This window comes from Hevea brasiliensis, chromosome 11, assembly GCF_030052815.1.
Source record: "Hevea brasiliensis isolate MT/VB/25A 57/8 chromosome 11, ASM3005281v1, whole genome shotgun sequence".
NCBI classification, from domain to species: Eukaryota; Viridiplantae; Streptophyta; class Magnoliopsida; order Malpighiales; family Euphorbiaceae; genus Hevea; species Hevea brasiliensis.
In genome coordinates this window covers 45073736-45100801 of record NC_079503.1, presented here as the reverse complement: position 1 = coordinate 45100801, position 27066 = coordinate 45073736, and the positions used below count along the sequence as shown (strand labels likewise).

Here is a 27066-nt window from a genome sequence, read left to right as displayed (position 1 = left end):
TCCCGTGCTACCAACATAAGAAAAGAAATTTGTGGCATCCTGCAGTACAATGGAGAGAGCTTGTATGAGTACTGGGAGAGATTTAAGAAGCTATGTGCAAGCTGTCCCCATCATCAAATAAATGAGCAGCTGTTAATTCAATATTTCTGTGAGGGACTTCTACCAATGGACCGCAGTATGATAGATGTTGCTAGTGGAGGAGCTTTGGTTGACAAGACACCAGATGAAGCAAGGAGGCTAATTGCTAACATGGCAACAAATTCTCAGCAGTTTGGAATGAGAATGGATCACACACCTATGAAGGTTAATGAGGTAAGTACATCTAACCTTGAAAAACAAATCTCTGATTTAACTTCTTTTGTGAGGATTGCTTAATACCAACTCAGTTAATAATTAGAGTCAATAAGAGTGCTGGGCTTGAATTGATGAGTATAGGGAAGTCAGGGGTTTACCTCACTGTTTGGTAAATCTACGTTAAGTACTCAATAAGAGATAATTGTATTTCATTTGTCTATGATCAAATCAATGCTTTGAAATGAGAATTACCTTGAACTGAAGTTTGTTTAAATTGAGATTTTCATATTTAGTTCTTGAATTTCTGATTTCTTCTGATTTTGTATTACAAAACCCTCCCAATCTTTGTCTCTTCCATTTCCCGTTACACAAGTGCACGAAAATCTAATAATTCAGTCTCTAGGGTTTGACCTGGATTTACCATTTGCTACTGAAAATATTTTATAGTTGGTAATTTCAGTTAATTTAATTTCTAGTGGATTCAACACTGATCAGGCTTGAAAATTGAATTGAGTTGATTGTGTTGAATTGGGATATGAAGATGATTTGTATTGGAGTTATGGCTGAGAAAACATATTGGAAGTGTTTTTCCTTTCAGGTTTGAAGAATTATTTTCTCAAAATATAGCCTACACTCTGTCGAAAATTGAAAAAAATTTTGTAACGCCAGATTTTAATCGAGAATTTGATTTATGACTTAGTGTCAATTAAAGGTTTTTAATACTTGATAAAAATTACCCACCTACTTAAAAATGAACGGAAATTATTTTCAAATCTCTTGTAGTATATTTAATGGGTTACCGGTTGGCGAAGTACGGTAATTCATTAGGTGTACTACGAGATTATATTATGCCTTATAGAGGAGTAGGATGTGACATATTTAGTGGTATCAGAGCAATTATTTTAAAATAAATTTTGAACTATGAATTTGAAATATTTTGTTGGTAAATAGTACATTTGCATCATAAATATGAACTGACAGAGAGAAATCTCATTGTGTAGGTTGTCTCGGGAAAAGAAGATTTTGTGAATAGAAATAAACCAGTAGAACAACCAGCTACAGTTGAGGCACAAGGGGAGGCCCCAGCTTCTCAGAGTGTTGAAGGCCCGACTGTACCGTTCCACCGGTACAAATTACTGCACAAATGGCCCAACAAATGGTCACTTTCTTTCAACAATGGCTGATAGTTTATCAGCTCAAGCCCAAGTACAGACCCAACCCCCACAAGGGCAACATGATATAGAGAAGAGAGAGAAACCTATGGGTCACAGTCTGAGTAGTAGTGTAGGAAAGAGAAAAGTATTTGAGGAACTTCGAATTCATGGATATGACAGAGGCAGATCTTTAGGGCAGAAGCAATTGAGAACCAGTCGGCAAAGAATCAGAAGTTCCTACCTTATCCGTGTCTGTGAGGTATGTGGCAAGTTACACGGGGATATTTGTCGTAAGGCCACTAAAGCTTGCTACAATTATGGTGAACGTAGACATTTTGCTAGAGATTGTACTAGAGTACATCGATATGCTCTCTGAAGTTCACAGACAGTTGGTCAGGGCCGAGATAGAAATATAGTTGGTACTCCTCACAACCATAACACAGTGAATCAACCCGAATATAGTAGCACACGAGTCAGAGCATCCACTATGCGCCAAGGAGAAAACACAGAAACTTTGGATGTAGCTGCTAGTAAGTTTTTAATTTTTAGAGAAAATAATTAGTTATTATTTGATCCCAGCACTACTTATTTGTATGTTAGTGTTAGAATTATATGTTCCGTTGCTATTCCTTTACATGAGAATAAATTTTGATGCATCAGTAATTAGTCCTTTAAGATAAGGTTTACGATAATAAGTGTAATTGAAATCAGTTTTGGAAGAGTTTGTCAACGAAAAGTATTTGCTAGCACACAAGAATTTATAAAGCTAATTAGTTAGCCTATTTAATATAAAGCAAGAGGACCTAAAAATAAGTTATAATAATATAATTGCTCTAGATGAGGGCAAAGATGGTATTGTTAGTGATTGTCAATGGATATGATAATCAGAATAAGTTTTGGATATTAGTGAAATCAAAAAGAACATAATGTAGGAAAGTTTGATCTATTGGAATGTATTGTAGTAACTATGCAATGTTCTTAATGTTTATACTGTAAGCTGTAGATTACAGTACTGACTTAGGATTATTGTGTAGAGCTACTTACTACCCGATAGCACACCAAGATAAGAATAGTTGCAAACAACATCTGTTTTGGTAGAATTCTGCCAGAACAGAATTTTGTTATTAGAAGGGAGGTTGAAAATCCTAACCCGAGGCTTAAAACTCTAAAGTTAGAATATCGAAAGGTTATAGTTCAATACATAAGGAAGTAATGATTGCACATCAGTGCAAAATAAGTTATAGAATATTGATAGATAAAAGAGTTGTGGAAGTGAAAATTCAAATAGTTAGTTTAAACGTAACAAAGAAATGTTACGAATATTAGTAAGAGCGTTGACTAAAATGGTCAAAGGACCAAATCAAAATAATATTGAAGTATAGTGGATTTCTTAGCGATGATAAGAGGTGCTAAATTTTGACTCAACAGTCGAGTCAAGGAAGAAACAAAGGCAGAGGAATAAAATAATTATTGTAGTATAAAGACATAAAAGCGCGAACTTTAGAGTAAGTTAACTTGGGATAGTGTTAAGAGCCCAGCCATGGAGCTCAAAAGCATAGGATAAGGGTAACCTCTGTTATCCCTATTTCAAGCTTAAGTAGCTAGTATGGGGATAATATCCCTTTAAGTTATAACAATGGTAGAGACATTAGTTGAGGATTGCCACTAGAGCAAATAACCTACTTAAGACGCCTAACGATATTCCAAACTTTCTTATCAAGTAAGAAATAAGTTAAATAAATGCAAACAAGATGGTATAAAATGGCACATAAGCCTAGATTCGAAATAAAGTTGTCAAGATAACAGTTATGAATCTATGGCCAATGACTAGACTAGTAATTCTAATACGACCACAATGGTCATTCAATAAGGAAACATGAATCGAAATATTAAATACAATAATAGTAAGATAAGATTAGTGTTATACACATAAATTATACATTGTATTAGATTGTTAGAAGTCTTACATAGACTTAAAGAAAAAAAGGATTATAAGAGAGAAAAACTAAGTTCTCACTTCATAGGATTATATGAAGTCCTAGAAAGAGTGGATTCGTTAGCACACAGATTTTCTTACCTCTAAAATTGAAATGAATTCGAACTTAACTTATGACAAGAAGCTTATAAGAAACTTGGCACACGAGGTGAGCAATCAATGAGTAAATATTATTAGTTAAAGTGCTACAGATCATCATTCAGATTATGAGGCTACATGGAAATGTGAGAGAGACATGAGAAAACGACACATATGGATGATTAAGGACTGATAGTGGGCAAAATTTTGCGGTCGAAATTTCTTTTAAGGGGGGAGAATTGTAAAACCCCTACATGCATAGTCTTGTGCATTTCACTCTTCTGGTGACCGGTGTCGGTCCTGACAATTAAGAGGATTAAAATCATATTTAAGTTATCTAGAAAAGCCTTAAACAAAAATTAATAGCGATTACCCGAAGGTTAAATATAAATCAGAAAAATAGAATATAAAAAGTTAAATGAGCCGGGGGTCACAGCGATGGGTGATCGCACCGGGAAGTGACTGCGAGATCAATCAAAACCCTAATTTCGTACGGAGCATTATGACACCGCAGGCCTAAGAACAATTGTGAAGCTAGGGTAAGTGTGAAAATCACTGAAAAAGGTTGAGAACCAGATCAAATAATTAGGTCAGTGTTCCGAAAGAAATACTAAATTATTGGCAAACTGGATCAGACCAACGAGGGGCAAATTGGTCAATTCACCTCTAGAGGTGACTCATGACCTAACTATCCAATAAAATCTAAGAAATGAAAATTTTGAAATGTAGATTTAAATTAAAAAACCATGGAAAAATAAAGGAAAAAGTGAAGGAACGGAAGCGTGAAAAACACAAGTTTACGCCTTTGAGATTCGTCTTCAGGACACCAGATGTTGTCCCTCTAGCTTGTCCACACCAAGAACACCTATGGCAGCCCTTGAATAGCTTCTAAAGCTTTTTCTATTAATTAGAAAATCAAGTTCTTCCTTTTAAGAGATTAAAGATGTAAACAGGACACTAGAAACAATTTCTAGTGTTCTTAATTCAAGAGATTGATGGCTAATCTCTTTGAATTGATAAGAGATGAAGAAGAAGAGATAAAAACCCTCAAAGTGGCGTGACAAAGGAGTGTGGCTGCTGGTTGTGTTTTATTTTCTCATAACAACAATTAAATAGCTAGGTTAACACATTAAACCCTTGCCACATGTCACCCTTTGATTAGCTCTAGGTTTAAGTGACCCAATCACATTGTGCCAAGTGTCAAACCTATATTTAATCTTGATTTTAATCATCTTACATGATTAAAAAAAAACATTTGGCAAGCTTATGTCTTATGCCATGTGTCACCATCTCATGGTGCCACGTGTTACACTGCAAAATGACCAAAATGCCCCTGTGTCTTAATTTTGAGTTCTTAACCCAAAATAATTAATTTCTTCTAATTAATTTATATCAAATATAAATTAATTAATTAATCTCTATTAATTAATTTCTCATTAATTAAATTCATATTTAAACACTTTAAATATAAATTTAACTTATATTATACATCCAATAATCTAGATTTGGTTTCAAGTCATGCTAGGGACTTTGCAATCTAATTGCAAACCAAACCTATTTAATTAATCAATTAAACTCTTTAATTAATTAATTAAATCATATTTAAATAGGTGATGACTTGTGTATGTGTGTGACTTACTAGGCTCATCACTAATTGGCAATGAGACATGATATCAACTCTTAATATCATTAGAACTCTTTCTTACCATAAATGATTTCTCTAAATCATTTTATGAACCTCATAGACCATGGTTAACACCTAGCATAGCATGCCATGGCCACCCAATTAGTAATAAGGTTTACCTTAAATGAACCTATAATCATATGTTACCATGCACTAGAATCTCTCTGTTACAAAATCCCAACTCAAGCTGGAGTCATGGTTTATGTCAAACTCCATTTGCTATGAATATTATGTTCTCTTTTAATTCCAGTTCTTGATTAAAAAGATTTTCTCATCAGAAACTCTTTTCTGAATAAATCTGTCCTGGCCAGGAACTTGAAACATCAAGAACAATTAAATGAACATAGGATTTTATCTCTATTTACTTAGAGGAACAGATTCCATCTTGATCAACACCTACCTCCATATATAACTAGTAGGAGCCAACACATGCCCATATACCCATACACAGTACAAGTATGAAAGAGTATCAAACTCAAACTACCTATATACAAGATAACTGTGCTATCTCAGGTTTAAAGATTATATGCACTGATATGATTTATGACAAAACATTGACAAGAGTAAACTCCATGTGCTTGTCATAAGTGTCACTGGTTCGGCCTACTTATCATTTATAAGTGCCTATCATGTTTGTCATATGGCATGAGACTCACCATTCCATCTTATTTATATCTCATATAAATAACTTGGGAACAAACATGAATACAATCTTTCTGGATAAGTCATGTCCTTATTATGAAGTATCCTCGATTGTGAACCTATTTATGATACTTTGTGCTAGAAATATTGTCACTCATATTCTTAACAACTTAAGAATAATATTTCTAACAAAATATCAATGGACCTTTTCTATTACACATAAATATATTATGTAAACGGAAAAGTGGAAAAGCCTTTTATTAATAAAAATATATACAAGATACATACTAAATGATATGCTCTAAGGCATACTACTAACAAAAAGGAAAAGAAAAAGAAAAGCAAATTGAATTATAACATCACAAGAATGACATAAGCAATGACATCAAAAAATGAATTTCCATTTAATTAATTTTGACTAAGTCAAATAAGAGATAAATATACAAAAAAATAAAAGAATTAAAAGCAAATTTTCTATCATCTTCCTCTACATTGCCGTGAGCCCTTCCATTAAAGCTCAATTTTGAGCTTTAGAAACCCTAAATTCTCACCATAAAATTTATAGTTCCCTCAAAAAAACTTTGATAATCAAGCTTGGACAAGAGATTGGGCACAAGGAAGAGAAGAAAATTTGAAGAATTAAAGGGATAGGAAAGCTTCACCCAAGGTTAGTTTAATTTTAATGTTCTTTCCTCATTAATCTTTGGAATTAGGTTGAGAGATTCATGAAATAAGTCAAAAATTAAAGAAATTATGTGTAAACTTCCAAGAGCGAATTTCAGCCAACATTCAATTCATTAGGATTTTATAGAATTTGTTGGAATTAGAAGTGGAAATGAGCTTCAATGAGTTGATTGATCATGTTTATATGCTTTGATTTAGTGAGATGCAACAATTAGTGAATTAGGGTTCTTGACCCCTAGGGTTTTGGAGGGAAAATTTGAGGATTTGGTAAATTGATGTACTTTGACCTAAGTGAGGTTTAAAATGGTTAAATGGTGTAATTTAGAATGTTTTTGAATGGTGAGAAGTTAAGTCAAATTCGGATTGGTGAGGGGTCACTACTAGATCGATTGACCTAGGTCCTTTTTAGGGACCAAAACTATAATTTTGCCACCCCAATTGGTGTGAGGCCAATTGGGGATGAAAATAGACACTTAATGACACATTTTTTGTGTAGAAATCATGCCCAGAAAATGACTCTAAGTTTGTGAACAATTAGGTCAAACCCAAAATTGGCACACTGCCACTGTATGAAAATGACTCATTTGGCCATACTTGGTCTAGGCAGGTCCAAATGACCTGATTTTTGAACCATTAGAATGCTATGACATATAACTACAAGTTTCATGAAGAACACCAACCCAAATTCTGCCCATAACCAAGTCATTTTGCCATCAAAAGTTGGTTGCCCAAAACTGCTAAAACCAAAAACCTGCCCAGAATTCTGGGTAGATACCAATCCAGACAGCCTTAGGAAAATAGGCATAACTTGAACTACAAAACTTCAAATGGAGTGATTCAAAAAGGGAATTAAAGCTAAGACAAAAAGAAACAACTTTGATGAAGGACACTTAGCCAAATTCCCACAGTAACCAGATTAATGGAATAGTAGAAAACAGTGAACCAAAACTGAAATTTTAGATTTGCACCTAGGAAAATTAGAAATTGAATTGACAATCAATGCCAACAAAATTGACACCTAAAATGTGGTATATGGGTGCAATTAGAATTAATAAACCTATTTAGTAGGAAAAAGTCAATATTTTGACTTGAATAGTGCAATGAATAGTAATCATAAAACGCAAAATTCAAAGGATACCAATTTAAGCAAATTTAAGGCTATAACTAAGTAGGCATAAAATAAATTAATGGATTTATTATGAATAGTACTGAAACACTATAAACTATGTGTTTCAGTTGAAAAAGGACTGGAAAGGGATTTTCAAGGAAAAACTGGAATTTTGAGTAAACTAGTTAACAAAGAGGTTTGTACACAACTAGTTTTACATTGTTAAAGTTTTGCATATTTTATTTGATTAAAGAATTTTAGTTTCTTTATGTATTATGTTTACCAATTATTGAATTTATTTCAATGATTATTGAAATGTGTTATAGTATAAATGAGTTTAGTTATGGGAAAATGATTAAGTTATAATTTTATTTTTGATATGGATTGAATGAATCCAGTTTTAGAAATTTGTGATTGAAATGGGATTTGCATGGAAAAAAAAATGCAAATTGATGTTTTGAATTGTGATGGGTATAAAAATTATTGGATATTAGAATTAATATTGAATTGAATTGTATTGTGATTTATGCTCACAAAAAAAGACAAAGAGATTCATGATATTATTTTTTATCTCACTATAGATGCTTGACTAGGTTATTACCCGTCTTTCTCATTTGTTGAGGAGACAATGGAGTTAACTTTGTTTTGATTACCATGGTACGTGCACAGGCTTAGATTTTCTTCTTATTAGAGGTTATATCTAAGTTTTTCATTGGTCATTTCAGAAGTTTCATTATTGTAGTGTGCATTGAGCATGATGATTCAACCTCCCCAACCATAGGGAGTTAGAATCGCCCCGAAGATGGCCCTTACGGATTAGTCTTGCATAGTTAGTGAGATAAAAAATGGGTTTTGAATAGTAAGAATTGTGATTTCAAATGGGATTTATGCATAATTGATTTTACTGAAATTAAGATTTATTTCCATAAATTGTTGGAATTACTTTAAATGTTCAGTTATGATCTGATAAATTGAAATTCTTGAGCAAAGTCATTTTAACAAATGATTTATATTATTGGCAATGAATATTTTGATTTTTGGAATTTTGATGAATTTCAAGATTTTTAAATTCTTTGTTAAAATTTTGTCAAGGTATTGTGTATTATATTTTAAATTATAGTTATGCACCACTGAGTTCACCACTCAGCGATAGCGTTGTATGCTGTCGCAGGTGAAATTAAAGATAGAAAAACTGAGTGAGATTGCCTGTAACTATATCTTGCAAACATTCGGATTAGCTCCGAGCATATCATAGGTATACTCTTGTACATAGGATTTTGATGTATGCATGTAATTATATGAATGTAATTTATTTGAGCAGTTGTACGAGAACTTTTGTAATGTTATTTTGGTATGTAACGAAATCAAATTATTGTAATCTTAATTTGAGAAATTCTTTACTTGTATATTTTTGTAATATTAATTTTATTATCCTAATGAGTATGATATTCAAATTTCCTCTTGAGTTTTGAAACCCATGTATGGCTTGAAAATTGAATTGAGTTGATTGTGTTGAATTGGGATATGAAGATGATTTGTATTGGAGTTGTGGCTGAAAAAACATATTGGAAGTGTTTTTCCTTTCAGGTTTGAAGAATTGTTTTCTCAAAATACAGCCGGTACTCTGTCGAAAATTGAAAAAAATTTTGTAACACCAGATTTTAATCGAGAATTTAATTTATGACTTAGTGTTAATTAAATGTTTTTAATACTTGATAAAAATTACCCACCAACTTAAAAATGAACGAAAATTGTTTTAAAATCCCTTATAGTATATTTAATGGGTTACTGGTAGGCGAAGTACAGTAATTCATTAGGTGTACTGCGGGATCATGTTATGCCTTACAGAGGAGTAGAGTGTGACAAAAGAAATGTTACATTTTCTATTCCTAAAATAGTTTCCATTTAAATATTTTGATTAAAGGTGTAGTGTTATATGATAAAATAAACAAAATTGTAGGAGGAAAAAATTGAAAAGCTCTAGAAAGACTTGAATTCTTTGAAACAACTCACAATAACTCAATTTATTTGGTTCAATTTCTAAAGAGAGAAAGTATGAGAAAATGGTTTTACCAAAGTAAATTCACAAATGGTTATTGTAACTTCATCTAGTATATAAAACTCCCTATTTATAATTGTGAAATTCTTACTTAAACCCGATTCAATATTGGTCCAAACATAAATATATGAAATCTATGTATTTAATAGGTGAATCTTATTATATATTTTGTGTCATTGATCCATAGTAGACTAGATCTTGACAAGAAAATCCTTTATAATTTTAGCTCAAATTTGTTTGTCAGGTGCATTTAATGCATTAAGAGCAGGTCTCAAAATTAAATTGTAAAGGATTTAGTTGATTGAAAAAAAAAAATCAATGGCCTATTTAACTATCAAACTAAAGAAAATGGTCAATTAAAACTTTCTAAAATTAAAATGGATATTTATTTCATCACGTGAAAGCACATGACTGAAATTAAATTTAATTAAGTTAAAATTAAAGTATCAAAATGCCCCTTTTGCTTTATAAAAATGTGCCTACTTTTTAGCTTTGTACTTTTCTTTTAACAAGTAAGCAATTGTGTATTCTATTTTTTAGCTCTAAGGTTTTTTTTTTTTTTTTATGAATTCCATCAAATAATCTCTAAATTTAAGTAGATTTTCTAATAAAAAAAAGATATGCATCTTATAGAGTATTTCTCTTTAAAAATAATTAAATATTTTAGTGATAAAAATAAATAATAAATTTATTAAATGAGAGATTATTGAATGAAATAAAACATCTTTAAAAACTTTAAATCTATCATTAAGGGTAAATTTATCAATAACAACAAATTTAAGTAGATTTTCTAATAAAAAAAAAGATATCCATCTTATAGAGTATTTTTCTTTAAAAATAATTAAATATTTTAATAATAAAAATACATAATAAATTTATTAAATGAGAGATTATTGAATGAAAGAAATCATCTTTAAAAACTTTAAATCTATCATTAAGGGTAAATTTATCAATAACAATCAATTTAAGAAAATATGTTTAAAATATGTTCTAGGTAGATGCAAATTGGAAGTTATTAAAAAAAATAATAAAGGAAAAGTTGTCCTCTATGAAGTCATTCATTAATGACCACTTAAAAAGATATGCAGGGAGAAAAGGAAAAATTAAAAGAAAAAATATGAAAAAAAATTGAAAGAATAAATATTTTCCTAAAGAAAAGAAAGGAGAGAGCTGTAGAATTTTTTTTTTTTTTTTTCGCTTGTCAACTTTTACAATTGTCATTATCCCAACAAATAATCTTTTTCCTGTAGCTTGCTCTCTCCCAGTAGAAGGTATTAGGTAAGTTGGGGTAGGTAAAGGCAGGGTGAAGTTTAAGTCCTCTTCTATTCTTCTCCTATTCTTTTGATAATAATTAGTTGGTGTGGTCGTTAGACGCAAAAATGAGAATTTACTCCACACTGATGGATACCATCGAGACGTACGCGGGGCTGTCACCGGCGGCGTTCTTTACAATAGCCGCTCTCATGGTGGTGGTTTACAAGATCGTATGCAGCATGTTCGTGGACCCAGAAGAGTTCAATAAGCCCACCAACAATTCCTCCATCAATCTTCATCATTCAACGCCAAAAATCTCAGAACCTTTTCAATTAGGAGATGTTACAGAGCAAGAATTGAGAGCTTATGATGGCTCTGATCCTAATAAGCCACTGTTGATGGCCATCAAAGGTCAGATCTATGACGTCTCTTCCTCTAGGTATTCTCTCAAATTTTCTTTCTTTTTTTCTTCCTATTTAATTTTTGAAGAAAGAAATTGGGTTGTAGTTTATGTTATTGGCCTGCATACTGTGAAGGGAGAAAGAAAGTACATTTGTATGTGAATCAAATAAACATATTGCAACTTGAAGGTGATACCTAATAAAATGTGATTCTTTTGGGTAACTTTCTTTTTCTCTTTTCTCTAATTTGGAAGCCAAAACTAATAATGATTGACAATAAAAATAACATTTAGGAAGTAAAAGAACAAAAATTGCAGTTGGTTCATTCCTTTTTTTATTTTTTATAATATTTCTCGGTTTGAGATAATTTTTGAATATTCTTGCAATTATGTAGACTTATTTTTATCAGTTTGGGTAGGGATAAGTTACCTGTTTGATTTGTGGGAGAAAAAAAAAGAAAAATATTAATGCCTCTGTTGCTTTCAGTAATTGAAAAGCTAAAATTATTTGGCATCATAAGCTGTCAATCTTGTCATATCTTTCTGTATGCTGTTTGTTGAATTCGACAATCTGAGAAGATTTTCTGAAGCTGAACATGACATTTTGCCTGTGATTGTGTTTATGTACAGGATGTTTTATGGTCCTGGTGGTCCATATTCTAAGTTTGCTGGAAGGGATGCCAGCAGAGCCTTAGCTCTCCTCTCATTTGATCCTAAAGACCTTACAGGGAATCTTGAGGGTCTTAGTGATTTTGAGCTTGAAGTTTTACAGGACTGGGCGTATAAATTCATGGAAAAATATGTGAAAGTTGGGCAGCTTGTTGCAGAGCAAACTAGGACTGAGCAAACGGATGGAGAAGAAGTTGAAGAAAGCCACAAACATGAAACAAATGGAGATAGGCAGACATTTTAAGCATGGCCAAGGCAGAACGGAGGTAGTATGTATATGATCATATTTAGTAGGTTTTTTTTCAACACGTTCTTGCAGAGATGATTCTTAGCTTGAGAAAAATCTGCTAATAACAATCTTTGGTATGAGACTGTGAAGTAAGTCTTCTTCATTAGCTGAGGGATGGTTCTTGGCATGCCTATGTGAATGTATTTTTGCTCTTCTCCATTGCCAAATGGAGCAAAGCAAAATCCTAGTGCTATATATATATATATATATATACTTTGACATAAAGCAATAATGGGTTTGTCTATTCTGGTGACTGCCAACTCAACGGATAATAAAAAGACATGGGGGGATGATCATTATTTAAAAGTTCTAGAGCTTTTGAATCCTCATTTTCTAGGGAACTAGCCCCGGAAATTGAGCTTAATTTTACCATTGCAGCCTTACTGTCTAGGCTATTTTTAATTCTATGATAGTAAATTTTTGCTTCATCACTTTGTCAAAATCAAGCTGAAAATTCTATTAAAATCTTGCAATAAAGAAATCATAGAAATAAAAGTAAAGCTTAATGATTCGTCTAGTATGAGGTTTAGTAGTTGTTGTACAGCAATTTTTAAGTTGTTAGGTGAAATTGATGGAGATGGGGATTCCAAAAGCTACTTACCATGTAATTTATCTTTTGTAAAATTCATTTCCTCTTGTAATATCCCCACAAATCGTACATAATTTTACAGGCTTTACCAAACTATACACATCAGCAGGTAGTAGCTTCAGCAAAAAATTTTACAAAATGGGTGCTAATAACTTAGTCCCAAGAATCCCTAGCCTGTCTAAAATCTTATTACTCACATATCAAAATCTAAAACAGGCCTACAAAACAAGCATATACCAAGAGATCAAATTCCCTGCCTCACCTAAAGCAGTTTTGAATGATCTCAAATAGAGCTGAAAGGCTTAAAAAGATTCATATGGTTGACCCCAGTTAGCTTAGTAAATGGCTTCTTGAACCAAAACAAGTAAATGTATGACTAATTATGTCAACAACAAGAGGAAACTGTAGTGAAGCAAACAATGAGACAGGGATGCTGGCAACGACGATAATTGGAATAGTTGCCCATTCCAATCCATGGCTAAGGATAAGGAAAAGTGTGGCACTAAAAGCTACCATCATGTTAATTATAGAAATGAAAAGGGTTGCAAGTCCCATGATTAGCTTGTTCGGTAACGATCGGAGGAAATCCTCTTCGGCATACCGTGACGTCAAGATGGAAAGGAATATCAGAATTGATGAGGCTGAGGAGAATAAGCCAAGTGCATCTGATGTGACAAACACTATAAAGGACCTTGTATATAAAAAAATAGGCCTCCCTGTACTGTTGTTGTTTCCTCCAGGCACAGTGAAGGCAGCTGCAAACATCACAGTTGCAATAAGAGTGGCAACAACCATGCATGAAGAAGCAGTTTCCTTCATCCACTTCTCTCCTTCTCGCTTCAATTTTTTGTGTTCTAGTACAAATACACAATCTGGTGTTTTTCCCTCCGAGTTTTCCATTTCAGTATACAGAGGTTGGACAATCTTCTCCACTTCCTGCAGCCATTACTCACAAATAACCTATATGAAGTGAAAATATTTAGAAAAAAAAGAATGGAGTAACAGCAAACTGAGCATTAGAAGTTTGACAATAATTTCTGGTTACCAAGTTGAACGAATTAAAAATTGAGTAACCAACAAATGCAATTTTCCCTCACAAGAAAATATCAAACCTTGAACCAAAGCAATTCCCTTCTCATTTGCAAAGCTGCACCAGAATCAGTATTGAGTCGATTTGGATGTGGTAGCTTTCCAGCCAAGTGCAACATATTATTGTTCTTCTCATCTTTATACAGAGCTATAAAATCTTTAAGAGCTCCAAGTTCTTTTATGAGATTAAAGACTTTCTCCTGTCTATGTACTACTGCTGTGTGAAATATGCTTCTACTCTGCTCATCAACCTTCCATATGAGATCAGGATGCGACCGAATAAGCACTGTTATGAACTCTACAATTCCAAATTCCGCAGCTGTAAACAGTAATTGCCGAGGCGTTCTAATTAATGCTTTAAGACCTGCATCATCTAGGTTCAAAATCTGTTGCCAAAGTTGCCTCACTAGCTCCAGCGCTTGAAGATGCCTCAACTTGATGTTATAGACCTGGTTAATGTCTGGAACTGCAAAATGTGTTCAAAAGTCCAAACTCAATCCAAGCATATCAACCTTGCAAGACATAATCATTATTGGAACTTACCAAGATAATTAATACTTTTGCAGAGTAGCAATTTCCCTGTGGATAAAGCTGCAATAAGAAAGCCAGATAACAATTATCCCATAGAAGGATTGCTATTCTGTTCTTATCCTATTTCATGAACCAAAGGAAGTCTCATAAGTTAGCTCAATTGTGCTCTGCATTTTGATCACTCAAGGCTTGCATTTTCTCAAAGATGACAAAATATTCCCAATTCTTCAAATTATAATATTAAATTGGATTTAGGAAGTCATAGCAGCGGATGCAATTGTGTACGCGCGCGCGCGCGCGAGAGAGAGAGAGAGAGAGAGAGAGAGAGAGAGAGAGAGAGAGAGAACCTTGAGTGATCCAGTGGGCAAAGTGATCATCACCCATGAAAGAATCACGTTGTAATTTCACCTGGAGACCTTTAAGACACCATAACATATTATTTAATCATCATAATCATATGCAGAAAAATAAACCTCATTTGATTCAGGAAATAACAGCTTTCTGTTTTAAAAGGAACAGCTTAACAGTAAATGGGTAAATTTCAGCTCCATAACTTAATATCAATTTATAACTCGAAAATACTAAACTTATGAATCCAGTGTAATAAGAGTCACCCTTGCCAAAGTTGGCCAAACCTTTCCCAAAATTCTGATGCGGTAACCAAATTGAATCTTCACCTTGTAATATATATATATATATATATATATATATATATATATATATACACACACACACACACACACATATTCCATTTGCCTGAATGACTCCATAGTGCCAAACCATCAATTTTCATCTTAATGGGATGACATATCAACATTCCAGAGAAATGTTTGGCTCGATTTTTCTAAAAATGACCCTTATTGTAATGATTTAACAAGTTTAATGAATTTTAAGTTAAAAATTGAAGTTTAAGGACAACACCATAAGAAATAATACATGAGATGAGATTTACTCAATGGTGGAAGCTTAGGATCTCTACTGCTACATCTTCAATTTAAATCCTATCAAGTTGGATAGAGGTACTGAAAGGGAAAAATGCCTCCATAGCTCATTTAACATTCTAATAAACTAAAGAAAACAAGTAACTCAGACTCTCATACAGTCTGGGATGGTAATGAGTTCGGATATGTTGATTTTGATTAGAAATTCTGAAACTATTTTGTCATCACATAAATTATACCAAATCTTTGTGTTCAGATGGAGTAGTAATTGAAAAGTTCAGAATTTTATATTTATATAAAGAGAACTAACATGAATAGATAAATCTCTGCCGAAGTCCCAGTTGAGTTCCACTATAAAATGCACTTGGCTTTCGGGACAATACGTGAAGAGCTGTTTCTCCATTCCCATCTCGAGCCAATGCTAATTCTGGATGGTTTTGAATTAATTTCAGTGCCATATCTGGTTAACAGATAACAAGTTTTTAATTTCAATTTACACTCCATTGCAACAGCTAGCAAAATAATGTATTCAACGTTGATATGAATTCAACATTTATCACATGCAATAAACAATCATTTTAGAACTGGTGCCATCTCCATAATTGTGAGGTCTTGAGTTCAAGTCTTGTTGGAACTAAATAACCTGCATGCCAAACAAACAATCGAGCAATTAGAGAAAAAGATAAGAAGAAGACATTGTACCAAATAGATTGGAAGTGATAGCAGCAACAAGAAGCCCAACACGATCCTCTCCTGAAAGATCTTTATCATCTGTGACAGAATAAAGATACCAAACCATATCCCTTCTTCCCAAAAGAACAGCCATGTAGAGAGGTGTAGCTCCTTTACTACCTCTAACTAAAGGCAAAGTTTTATTCTTATTCACCAACACTCTGGCTATTTCTGTTATTCCAGATACTGCAGCAAAACATAAGGCTGTATTTCCAACCTTGTTCTGCAGAGCCAAATCATCTGGTGTCATCTTTTTCACTAGTTTCTTGACAAATAGTGTATGCCTTGCCCCAGCTGCAATGTGAAGCACAGTTTCTAATCCCCTTGTAATTGTAGCACGCACGGCATGTGGGTTCCATCGCAAGTAAACTTTAGCCGTTCTCCAATCACCTTTAAGTGCTGCTAGATATAGAGGAACATGCCTGTTTTGGCCAGTGTGTTTCATCTCCCCTACCACATTAGCAAACCATTAGAACTCTTTAAATGATTTTAATTTCCTTGGACTAAATTAAGTGGCTTGGTAATAATGAGTTTGAGTCAATGGTAATACGGTCATCTACAGGATTATCAGGTTACGAGCACGAGTGAAATTAAGTCATTCTTTCTTGGAAAGAACTGTGTACCTGGATTGGCAGCTTGTGCTAGTGTAGAGGTAACAAAATTATGTTTTGCTTTCAAAGATTGAGACTGCTCTGCACCAGCATTTGCAGGGCTAATTCCCTGGGAGTGTTGATTTGGAAAGGTATCAGCATTATAGCTTTCATTCCATTCAGACAAAACAGAGAGCTTTCGACCAATGACAGGGCACAGATTTGAGTGATCCAATTTAGTTGGTAAGTTGTTGAACAAGACATTGTTGTATAACACAACAGAAGACGAAGAAGGTTCAACATTGATTGTAGAAAAAGGGTTAGAGTCCTGTAAAGGATGGTCTTTAATAGATATAACTGCACCAAAATTGTCATGAACATCACAAGAGTGTGCCTTGAAATGATGTGGAAACCTGTGATCAGATTTATTGTCAGAGCCCTCAGTAGATCTTGTTTCTGGAAAACATGACTTGATGGAGGGATTCTTTCTAAATTCAAATGAATTGGCCTTTCTCGATACCATCCCTTTTTTATTTGATAACTACGAAAAGCAAGAAGTTAGTAGCTTGACATTGACATCATATGTTACTGTTGTAGATTTTCAATTTCTTTTTTGCTTCTTCCTCTTTCTTAGGTACCAAACAGATTGTAAAGAAATTTGAACATGAAAACAACTATTTTATTTTTCTCTGTCTTAATATATAAATTTGTTCTTTTACTAATTAGATAAAGCCTGTTGCATCCTGCAATTTTATTTCTATTTATTGCACTTTCATAATTTATTTTTCATTTATCACAATCTTAACACTTTTATTTATATAACTAAGAGACATGCACAACAATGTATATTAGTAAACTCAATTTATTTTAACTTTGACCATTTTCTATTTTAGAACTTAATATTTGCTAATTTGGTGCTTAAAAAAAATTCTAATTTATTGGATATATTTCTCATTAGAATAGGTAGCTAGAGTTTTAGAATTATTTTTATTTTTGTCTATAGATAGAACACGTGCACGCAGGGGTCAGTGACAGGAATGGACTGCTGTTAAAATAATGGTAATTTTAACAGAGTCATTGTTTCTATATAACCTACACATGCACACTCCACATCCGATATAGGATCCCAAAGAACCAGCCCCTTGGCACACCCGACTCACTCGCAAACCTCAACCAGGGTTACACAGAGATACTCAGCTCTTCTTTGCTTAAATTTTAGAATTAAAAAAAAAAATACAAAGGATGACATATTTTCTAATTTATCATGGAACTAAAATACAAAATGTATGATATGATTCATGTGAAACTCATATATTTGTGTGTTTTGGATTTTGATGGATAAGATTTAAGTAAATTTTTACTTATTTTAAGAAACATGCTTTTAAATAGAAATTATTAACTCATTTAGACATTTAAGTGTTGTTAATATCCCACATTTGGTTTGGGATAAATAATGTGTATCTCATCTCACATTGGCTTGGGATAGAATAATGTGCACCTTATCTTGGACACCTTAGGCCTGGCCCATTTCTTAAGATGGTATGATAGCTTCCTCAACCAATCTTTAATCTTTAGGCTGATATGAGAGTGTGTTAATGTCCATGTTGGTTCGAGATAGAGCTAGCTTTTAGATGAGTTAGGCTCCACACATTTTCTTAAAAACAGTAAAAAATAAAAGTGAAAACAGCCAGAAAAGATCGATAATAAAGCCAAGTTCAAAGCAATCCTGGCATTATCATCCCATATTTTCCAATATCAGGCTTTTTCATGAAGAAGAATCCTTTCGGAATCAATGAAAAAAACAACATTGACAGATAATGTTGTAAATTAAGCTAGCGTTCACCGTTCAATAAAATAAAATAAGAGTTTCCCTAATATTAATTCTCTTAATAAAACCTAAAATCTTCAAATGGCTTTCCAATTTTCCCTTTTTTTTTTTGGGCAATTGCAATACATATATAGAGATTTTCCCACTAATTCAAAAGGTTAACAGGAAATGTGTTTGAATAAAACAGGAAATAAATGAATAAATTCTAATGAAATTAGAGCAACGAAATGAGGAAAAACAAAGAAAAAAAAAATTGTACCTCTCATGATCATCAGCAATGTCCAGGCACTCTTCTGCCTTGCCACCCCTTGATGTATTCCTTTCCAGAAGTTTTCTTTAACCATTTCATTCGGATATTGGGATTAGAATGAAAGATGCTAAGAGAATGAATGAAAATTTTAAATAATATGTCAAAATTTTGTGTGAAAAAGAAAGAAATTCATTCAAAAAAAATAAAAGTTCTAAAAATATTAGTTCAGATATATTGATTTCAGATATTGGGCGCCTCGCAATCAATAAAAAGAGGTCTGCAAACCCACCCTCCATTTTGGTTAACTAGTTTTTTTTTTTATATAACTTTTATTTTAATTTTTTTTATAAAATATAATATTATTATAATATATTTATTTTAATAATTAATTAAATCTATTCATTCGTTATCATAATAACAAATCACTAAAACTATATTTTAATATTAATTAAAGTTAATTTATATTTTTTTTATCTTTTACACATTTAATTGTTATATTTTTTTTTAAATCATGCTCTTTGACACTATCATTTATATAGTTTAATATATATATATATATATATATATATATATATATATATATATATATATATATATATATATATATAATGAAGAAAAAAAAAAGACAAAAGAAAATATAATAAAGAAAGGAAAAGAAATCACATTAGTTATTTAAGTTTTTATTTTATTGCACGAAATTAAGTAATGTAAATGTAGAAGTTATCCTTTACTAATATTTAAACAAAAATTATAACTTTACGATAAATAAAATATTTGTAATTAAATAGGATTAAAATTTTTTTATTTTTAGATAAAAATGTAATACTCCTAATTTTTAAATTATTATTTTATATGTAAATATAAATATTTTAGCCTAACCCCTGGTGCTGTAGGCTTTGTGTAGGTACTTTCGTTTCGTGACAATTCGACTATCATTCGGATCTACAATTTTGGACTGAGCGGATAAGCTGCCGGAATCACTTCGGAACCGAGTCAAAGTTATAGGCTACCCCACCATTTTCAGACACCCTGGACGCATTCAAAACTTCAGAATTGGCATAGGTAAACTCGAACTCCGAGTTTCTTCAATTTTATAGTGCTGGGTTTTTGAATAAAATTTCATAAAATATTCATGGGTAGCTAAAAAATTATAATTCCTTTTGCGTTAGCTCTATAATATTGTTAAGAACCATGAAACAAAAATTTTAAAATTTTTAGAGCTAACTAAAATGACTTTTGTAAAATATCTGTTTTAAGTCTTATAATTGAATTATTAGATTATATGAGATTTGCTTGAGTTGGAGGGTCCAGGAGGGGCCGTATGTTGTTGTTGAGATGATATGTGACTTTAGAAGTGTGATTTGAAATACTTTGCAGGTTGGGTAGGTCTTAGATACAGAGGAGGCTTTGCCGAATTTCCAACATAAATTATGGTGTTCTTATTTCTTTAAAATTTTGATTTGGGTTAGCATTAATAAATTTATAACATAATTATCTAGGTGATCAAGGTCATCCATCCTTCTCTCCTCAGCCACTGCAGCAATTTCTGGTCAATTAGTGAGTAGATATTTATTTTATTTACAATTTCAATATTATTATATTTCTAGCATGCTCATGTATCACTTATACTTATATTTATATAGTTAAATATTAGGCATGCCATGTTTTGCATTTATACATGATAATATTACTTTAGTTGTTGTGTTTTGATAATCTGGAGTTATGTGTGTGAGTTAGTGTGTATGTGGAGTATATGGATATGGGTAGGACAGGACGCGGCTGGAGCTTGACTCGCTGGGACTCGATCCTTATTATGGATAAGTCGGGGTAGACACAGCTTTGAGTTGATATCGCTGGCCCCAGCATATGGATTATTAAGCGAAAGTCCGGCTCGAGTTGATCTCGCTAGCAGGTCTTGGATTAAGAGAGCTGGGTAGGGGGATCAGCTCCCCATATATGTACACGTGAGTATGGACTTGACACGGGTGCGTGAGTGCTCTAGATTATCCTTGATGTGACTTAATATGATTTGTTTGACTTATATGAAAATGATGCATTTTATTTCCAATGATGCATCAGAATTAAATAGTTATAGAAATTGTATATAAAATAAATATTTACTCTCTGAGTCAAATGCTCACTCCTGTTCACTATTTTTTCAGGTTACAGGTTCCTCGAGTTTAACTTGCTTTCATTCCTCGCAGGTCCCCTTGCTATTAATTTTATGTTTTGTACTGTTAAGTATAAATTCTAGTCCTCCGCATGTATAGAAACATATCATTTAGTTTGGGACTATAATATTTATCAATTTAGGATTGTAATCTATAAACTTTAGGTATGTGTAATTGTGTGATTGAATACTTATGATGGATGAGGGAGCTGAGGTCCCATTGATTTTATTTTGAATTATGGATGATTGATGGGTGAGCTGAGCTCCGAAATGTATTTTTATTGAGAGTATAGGTCAGGTGAGTTAATAACTCCCCATTGGATAGTCCCTTTTATGGCCAGACTCTATCCGGTTGATTTTTTGAAATTGGGCTCAATATGGGCCTTAGGATTGCGTTAAAGAATAGTTAGGCTTACTAAGGGCCTCAGGGGCTTTAGGCTGGCCCAGGTCATAGTCCTAGTTTAGCCCATAGGTTGGGTCATGACAATTATGGTATCAAAGCTTAGGCTCCAGATTCATGAGAAAGAGTATACTTGGGAGTAAAAAGAGTCTTATTAGGATGTCCCTCACTGTAGGTAGTCCGTAAATTCTACTGTTCCCACAACTAATATCTGTTCGGACAGCCAGAATATCTAGAACTACACTTAAACTATAGTGAAGAGGCATAAATTGATGGAATAAATATTAAGAAAAATTAAGAGAAAATAAAAGAAATGAAATGTAACTAGGTTAAATGAGCCGAGGTTCCGGCGATGGATGACCGTATTGGGAAGCGACTGCGAAGACAGTTGCCGATTCAAGACCCACGAGAAACCCTAGGAAATAATTTTTGGGACTTAATTGAAGGGTTACTGAGGTATAAATGACATTAAAAATGTCAAAAAAAAACTCAAGAAAATTTGGTTAATCGGTATAGACGAATATAACTCGATAAACATAACGAAGGCCATTTTGGTCATTTCAACCCCAGAGTTGAATTTTGACCTAAATGTCAATTAAAATAAGAGAGATTAAAATACATAAAATAAATTAAAATTATGAATTATGGTAGGGAAAGGAGAAACGAAGGAAAAGAAAAAGAAATTAAATTATTATATAAGCATGAAATAGATGATGTCATTAAAGTTTATATTAATTAAAATTAACACATAAATTTATGGATAAATATACTTGCATAAGACAAGTTTGACCAAAAAGCAATTTCTTTCTTCTTCTTCTTCCTCACTTGCCGTCTACTATAGCTAAGAAGCTCTCTCCATTTTCTCTTTTTAAAGCTTGATTTTCCTAAGCTTCCTCCCTATAAAACCCTAAACTCACTTCACTAAAAATAATTCCCACATCTTGGAGAAGCTAGTTGTAGCAAAAGAAGAGAAAGGGTTGAAGTTTTGTTGGCTTGAAATTGAGCTACAAGAGGTTAGTGCACTAAACTACACTTTCTTTCTTTCCTAAGCATGAAAAGCATGCTAAATTAGGTTGAATTGACATGAAACCAAAAGAAAAATTTTAACCTAGGAAAAACCTAAATTTCAGCAGCCTTGGGAACTTTAGGAGTTTGATGATTTTGGTTCACCTAAACTTTATTAGTGATGTTAATTGATGAATTGAAATGCATTGGAAGTTAAATTGCATGAGTATGCTTAAAATGGGATAATTGAGTTAGGGTTTGACCTAACTATTAGGGCTTTTGTGAAATTGCTTGCAATTGGCATTATTAAGATTGATTGTTGCTATTTAGAAGTGCCATGTATGCCAAATTGTAGTTTGGGAGATTGGAGGAAATGAATTGGGAGTGTACTCTTTGTGCAGGTTATGGGACTCTTTGAGTGCAGTTTGGTTTTTGACCTATAACTGAATTTGTGTTGCTCCAATTGGTATGAGGCTAATTGAAAATGAAACTAGGGCCAAAATACTCCATTTTTCATAAAGAAATTATGCCCAAATTTTGTCAACAAATTGACCTAATTAATATTCCAATCTGGCTAACCATACACTGAACCTAGAAAAATGACCAAATAAACAGTCCACATTCACTTGGTCATAACTCCCTCTAGAAAGGTCCAAATGACCTGATTTTTATACCATTGGAAAGCTTAGACATAGGATTACAACTTTTATGAAGAACACAAAACTCAGAAATGCTTCTAACAAATTGCTAACAAAATTTAGGTCACAAAACTGTCCAGAACCAAACTACCCAGAATTTGCTGGACATAGGCCTACCCGACCAATTTTGGCAAAGAGGCCACAACTGTAACACCCTCCCGATAATCACTCCATACATCCTACTGTTCCGGTGACCGGTGTCGGTCCGGACAGCTAGAATGTCCGAAAAAATATTTAAACTAAAGTCAGGAACCATAATTAACTCAAATACTAATAAGAAAAAAATTTAGTAAAAATTTTAGAAATAAAATACAACCAAGTTAAACGAGCCCGGTGCCCTAGCGATGGGTAACCAGAGGGAAGTTGCGGTTCTCGCAACGAGGAGCCCTAGACCCGGGGGAAAAATTATAAAATAATTTTTAGGACTCCAGAGAAGGGTTATTGAGGTTCCCATGGCATTAGAATGCCAAGAAAATACCTAGAAAAATTTTTCAATCGGTACAGACAATTTTGACCCGTTAAGCCAAACGGAGGGCATTTTGGTCATTTCGCCTTCCGAGGTGATTTTTGGCCGACTTGTCCAGTTGAGTAAATAATTAATATGGCATAAAATATGAAGAAACATTACTAGAAATTAAATTGAACTTGAGTAGTGATGAAAAGAAAAGAAAAATCAAAGAAAAGCTTATTTATGACATCATGGTGATGTCATTAAGAAATTATGACCAATCACAATTAAGCCATCCTTTGACTAACTATTAAAAGAGATAATTGAGACTAAGAAATAAAAGAAAAACCAGCAGCCACCCCCTTTCCCATTCCAGCCGAAATCCCTATCCTTTCTCCCTCCATTAATCTTCAATCAAAAGCTTGATTTTTCCCTTGTTTACACCACAAAACCCTAACTTCTCTTCATTAAAGCTTTACCCCACATCTTAAACAAGCTCTTGGTAGCCAACAAGAGGAAAGAAATTGAAGTTTGGGGCTTGGAAAAATTCTGCCACTTGAGGTTAGTGCACCTATATCCATTAAACTCTTTATTTTCATGGTTTGGGACTTGAAACTTAGTGAGAATTGTGATTTAAATGAACAAACACCTATGTCTATGAGCTCTTGAATTTCGGCTGCCCTAACTATGGAATAGGAGGGAGTGTTTTTAGGAGCTTGAAGTAAATTAGAGTTATGTTGGAAGTTTATAAACACAAGAACAATGATTAAAGAGCTAACTAAGATATATTGTATAAAAACATGAATTTGAATTAGGGTTTTGTGAGAAAAATGTAAACTTGGTTTAGGAAATTATTAGAGAGCATTTTAATGATCAATTAGTGACCATTTTAGGTAATTTGACCAACAAATGGACTGAAAAATAGGATTGCAAAGTGAGGTTGCAGGCTGCCCTAGGACAGCAGCATAGGGATTGAAAATTCAAACCATTTGCACTGCCATAACTTGGGCTGTGTTAGTCCAATTGGTGTTTGGTCAATTGGACATGAAACTAGGCTTATAATGGCACATTTTTTCTGAAGAAACCATGCCCAAAAGACCAAAGCAAGAGGACCAAAACTTGGCCCCAATCCGGATACCCTGCAACTGGTTCTGCAGAATTGACACTGTTCATTTGGCCATAACTCACTATAGATATGGTCAATTGACCTGAAATTTTTACAGCAATAAGTTAAGACATAGAAAAACAACTTTCATGAAGGAACCTACCCCAAATTAAACCTAACCTAAATGGCAGTGGAAGTTACTGTTCATATTACTGTAGATATGATAATTTCTGCAGAATGAGAATCCGGCCAGCTGTGGTTTGTGGACCATATCTGGAGCTAAAAAACTCCAAATGGAGTGATTCAAAAAAGGAAATTCAACTAGACAAAATAAGGAACAACTTTCATGTTTTACATTTCTTCAAATTTCCACAGAAACAGTGTCCAATGGAACAGTGAAGTTGACTCACCAAAACTGAAAATTCTGCTTGTGTTGGTTTACACTTTGAAATGGTATTAACACTTAATGCCAACAAGTTTTAAACACCAAATGTGGTATGTTGGGAGTGCCAAAGTCAATGTACATATTTTCTATCCAAAAGTCAACATTTTTGTTGACCAATGAGGTGAATAGTAACACCAAAAACATGAAATTCACAAATTGAAGAATTTAAAAGTTTCAAATGCCCTAGTATACCTAACAAGATTGGTTTGGATAGTTTGGCATGCCAATAGGGTTCGATTAGCAAGATCGCACATGGCAATATGCCATTCCGTGATTTCATGGCTTTTAGCCATTCGACTTTGTATTGAGATTTGGCCTTGTGCTCGATATTATTCTGACTTGTTAGCTACATTACATTGCCGGAAATACATATGTGACCGATGGTGTGACGGCCCGAGGTACTAGGTACCCAGTGCCAGTTTACCCGTTATCCAGTCCAGTCATCTAGTGTAGGTTACTTGGGGCAACCAAATGGATAAAAGTGAACAACGTTAACGAAATAACGGATATACCAATACCAAACAAAGAAAACATACACATTCTATACACATTCATTTTCTTGCTATTTTCTTCTATTATATTATTGCACCACTAAGCATTATTGCTTAGCGCGTTTCTTTTGCCACGCGTAGGTACTGGAGATCCCGATCGTGAGCCCAGTAGACCACAGACTGGGTGAGTCCATCCGGCAGTTCTGCTCAGTGTCCGTGTCACCTCAACTTCTGCCGCGCCTTGGTAGGACACTAGGTGTCATTTTGACATTTTGTAACTTAATTTTGATTTTTCTTCATTTGTAATTAAACTTGTGTAATGTATATTGATGTTTATGTAAATTATGAAAATTGTATTTGTTAATGGAAAAGTAAATGTTTACTTGTGATTTATATGTGATCATCACATGTGAATGATGAATGAGAGTTGAAATTGAAATGTTGAGATCTTGATATTGGAGTTGAGAATGATTGAATTTGTTTATTGGAAGTGTTTTTAACATGTTCAAGAAGCTATTTCTCCATTTTTAGCCGGTACACCACCGGATTTTCTTTAAAATTTTCGGAACCTCAAATAAATTATAATTTCAATAAAGGAACTATATTTCACAAACTATATTCTAAACTTTGATAAAAATTAATTAAGGTAAAATAGAGTGTGCTGGTACACCGTGTGGCATAGCTTGCTCGCCTACACTGTAGACGGGTAAGGGGTGTCACATTTAGTGGTATCAGAGCACGGTTTAGGCGTTTCTAGTCCTAGATTGAGTCCATACCATGCATTGCATTTGTAAGAGTCGAGGTGACACTAATGCAGATCTGCTTGTTTTTTTTTTCTTATTTTGAATAGGATATGGATCCTTCATCTCAAAGAGTCGTTGAGGAGGAAGTGGAGAGTCATGCTCCACCTGCAGCAGCTGAGACTGGGGGTAGGGGAGAACCTACTCCGCCAGCTCAGGCAGAGCCTGCTCAGCCTCCACAGGCCATGTTCCAGCAAATGGCCGACTTCTTTAGACAGATGGCTGGAGTAATGCCAGCACCCCCACCACCACCACCAGCTCCACAGCAGAAATCACACCTGGAAAGGCTAAGAAAGTTTGGGGCGGTGGATTTCTTCGGCAAGAGAGAAGATGACTGCATCGCGGTAGAATTGGTTGAACAGGCAGGCGAGTCCTAAAACAACTTCATCGCACCCCAGGCGTAACTTAGAAGTCTTTGTATCCTTGTTACAAGACGATGCCTACGAATGGTGGGACACTGTGTCCAGTGAAGTGCAGCCAGAGGCTGTAACTTGGGACTTCTTTCTTTCAAAATTGAAGAAGAAATATGTGGGTACTGTATATATGGAAGAGAGAAGAAGAGAGTTTATTAATCTGAGGCAGAGGCAGTGGTCAGTGGCCGAATATGAAAAGGAATTTGTTCGATTAAGCCGCTACGGAAGGG

The 27066-nt window shown here is 33.6% G+C and overlaps 2 protein-coding genes and 1 non-coding gene across 7 annotated transcripts; 1 reads left to right on the top strand and 2 right to left on the bottom strand.

The window, feature by feature from the left end:
* Positions 1-12: 12 nt before the first annotated feature.
* LOC131170783 (small nucleolar RNA R71) lies at positions 13-119 on the bottom strand. The gene has a single exon (XR_009141549.1). It is a non-coding gene; the product is annotated as a small nucleolar RNA R71 (small nucleolar RNA).
* Positions 120-10934: 10815 nt separating this feature from the next.
* On the top strand, positions 10935-12555 carry LOC110649188 (membrane steroid-binding protein 2). Its single transcript, XM_058130042.1, has 2 exons — positions 10935-11392; positions 11984-12555. The coding sequence occupies exons 1-2, from the start codon at positions 11079-11081 to the stop codon at positions 12264-12266; spliced, it is 597 nt and encodes a 198-aa protein (XP_057986025.1). The 5' UTR covers positions 10935-11078; the 3' UTR covers positions 12267-12555.
* Positions 12556-13075: 520 nt separating this feature from the next.
* On the bottom strand, positions 13076-19167 carry LOC110649189 (protein ACCELERATED CELL DEATH 6). Of its 5 annotated transcripts, none has more exons than XM_058130037.1 (8): positions 18871-19167; positions 16817-17324; positions 16164-16643; positions 15772-15921; positions 14868-14936; positions 14533-14580; positions 14013-14455; positions 13076-13836 (listed from the first exon to the last, which is right to left on the bottom strand). In XM_058130037.1, the coding sequence occupies exons 2-8, from the start codon at positions 17304-17306 to the stop codon at positions 13231-13233; spliced, it is 2286 nt and encodes a 761-aa protein (XP_057986020.1). In that variant the 5' UTR covers positions 17307-17324; positions 18871-19167; the 3' UTR covers positions 13076-13230. The 5 variants fall into 5 exon arrangements, with proteins under 5 accessions (XP_057986020.1, XP_057986021.1, XP_057986022.1 ...); XM_058130038.1 differs by having other exon boundaries at positions 15772-15888; XM_058130041.1 differs by having other exon boundaries at positions 13709-13860.
* Positions 19168-27066: the final 7899 nt, after the last annotated feature.

Bases quoted from the DNA above. Each gene is read 5' to 3' on its own strand.
- LOC110649189 (XM_058130037.1), bottom strand. From the start codon at position 17,306: ATGGTATCGAGAAAGGCCAATTCATTTGAATTTAGAAAGAATCCCTCC. The intron at 14,581-14,867 runs GTTCTCTCTCTC...TTCTTATTGCAG, and splicing joins TGCCCACTGGATCACTCAAG to CTTTATCCACAGGGAAATTG. The intron at 14,456-14,532 runs GTAAGTTCCAAT...CACATTTTGCAG, and splicing joins CAAAAGTATTAATTATCTTG to TTCCAGACATTAACCAGGTC.
- LOC110649188 (XM_058130042.1), top strand. From the start codon at position 11,079: ATGAGAATTTACTCCACACTGATGGATACCATCGAGACGTACGCGGGG. The intron at 11,393-11,983 runs GTATTCTCTCAA...GTTTATGTACAG, and splicing joins TATGACGTCTCTTCCTCTAG to GATGTTTTATGGTCCTGGTG.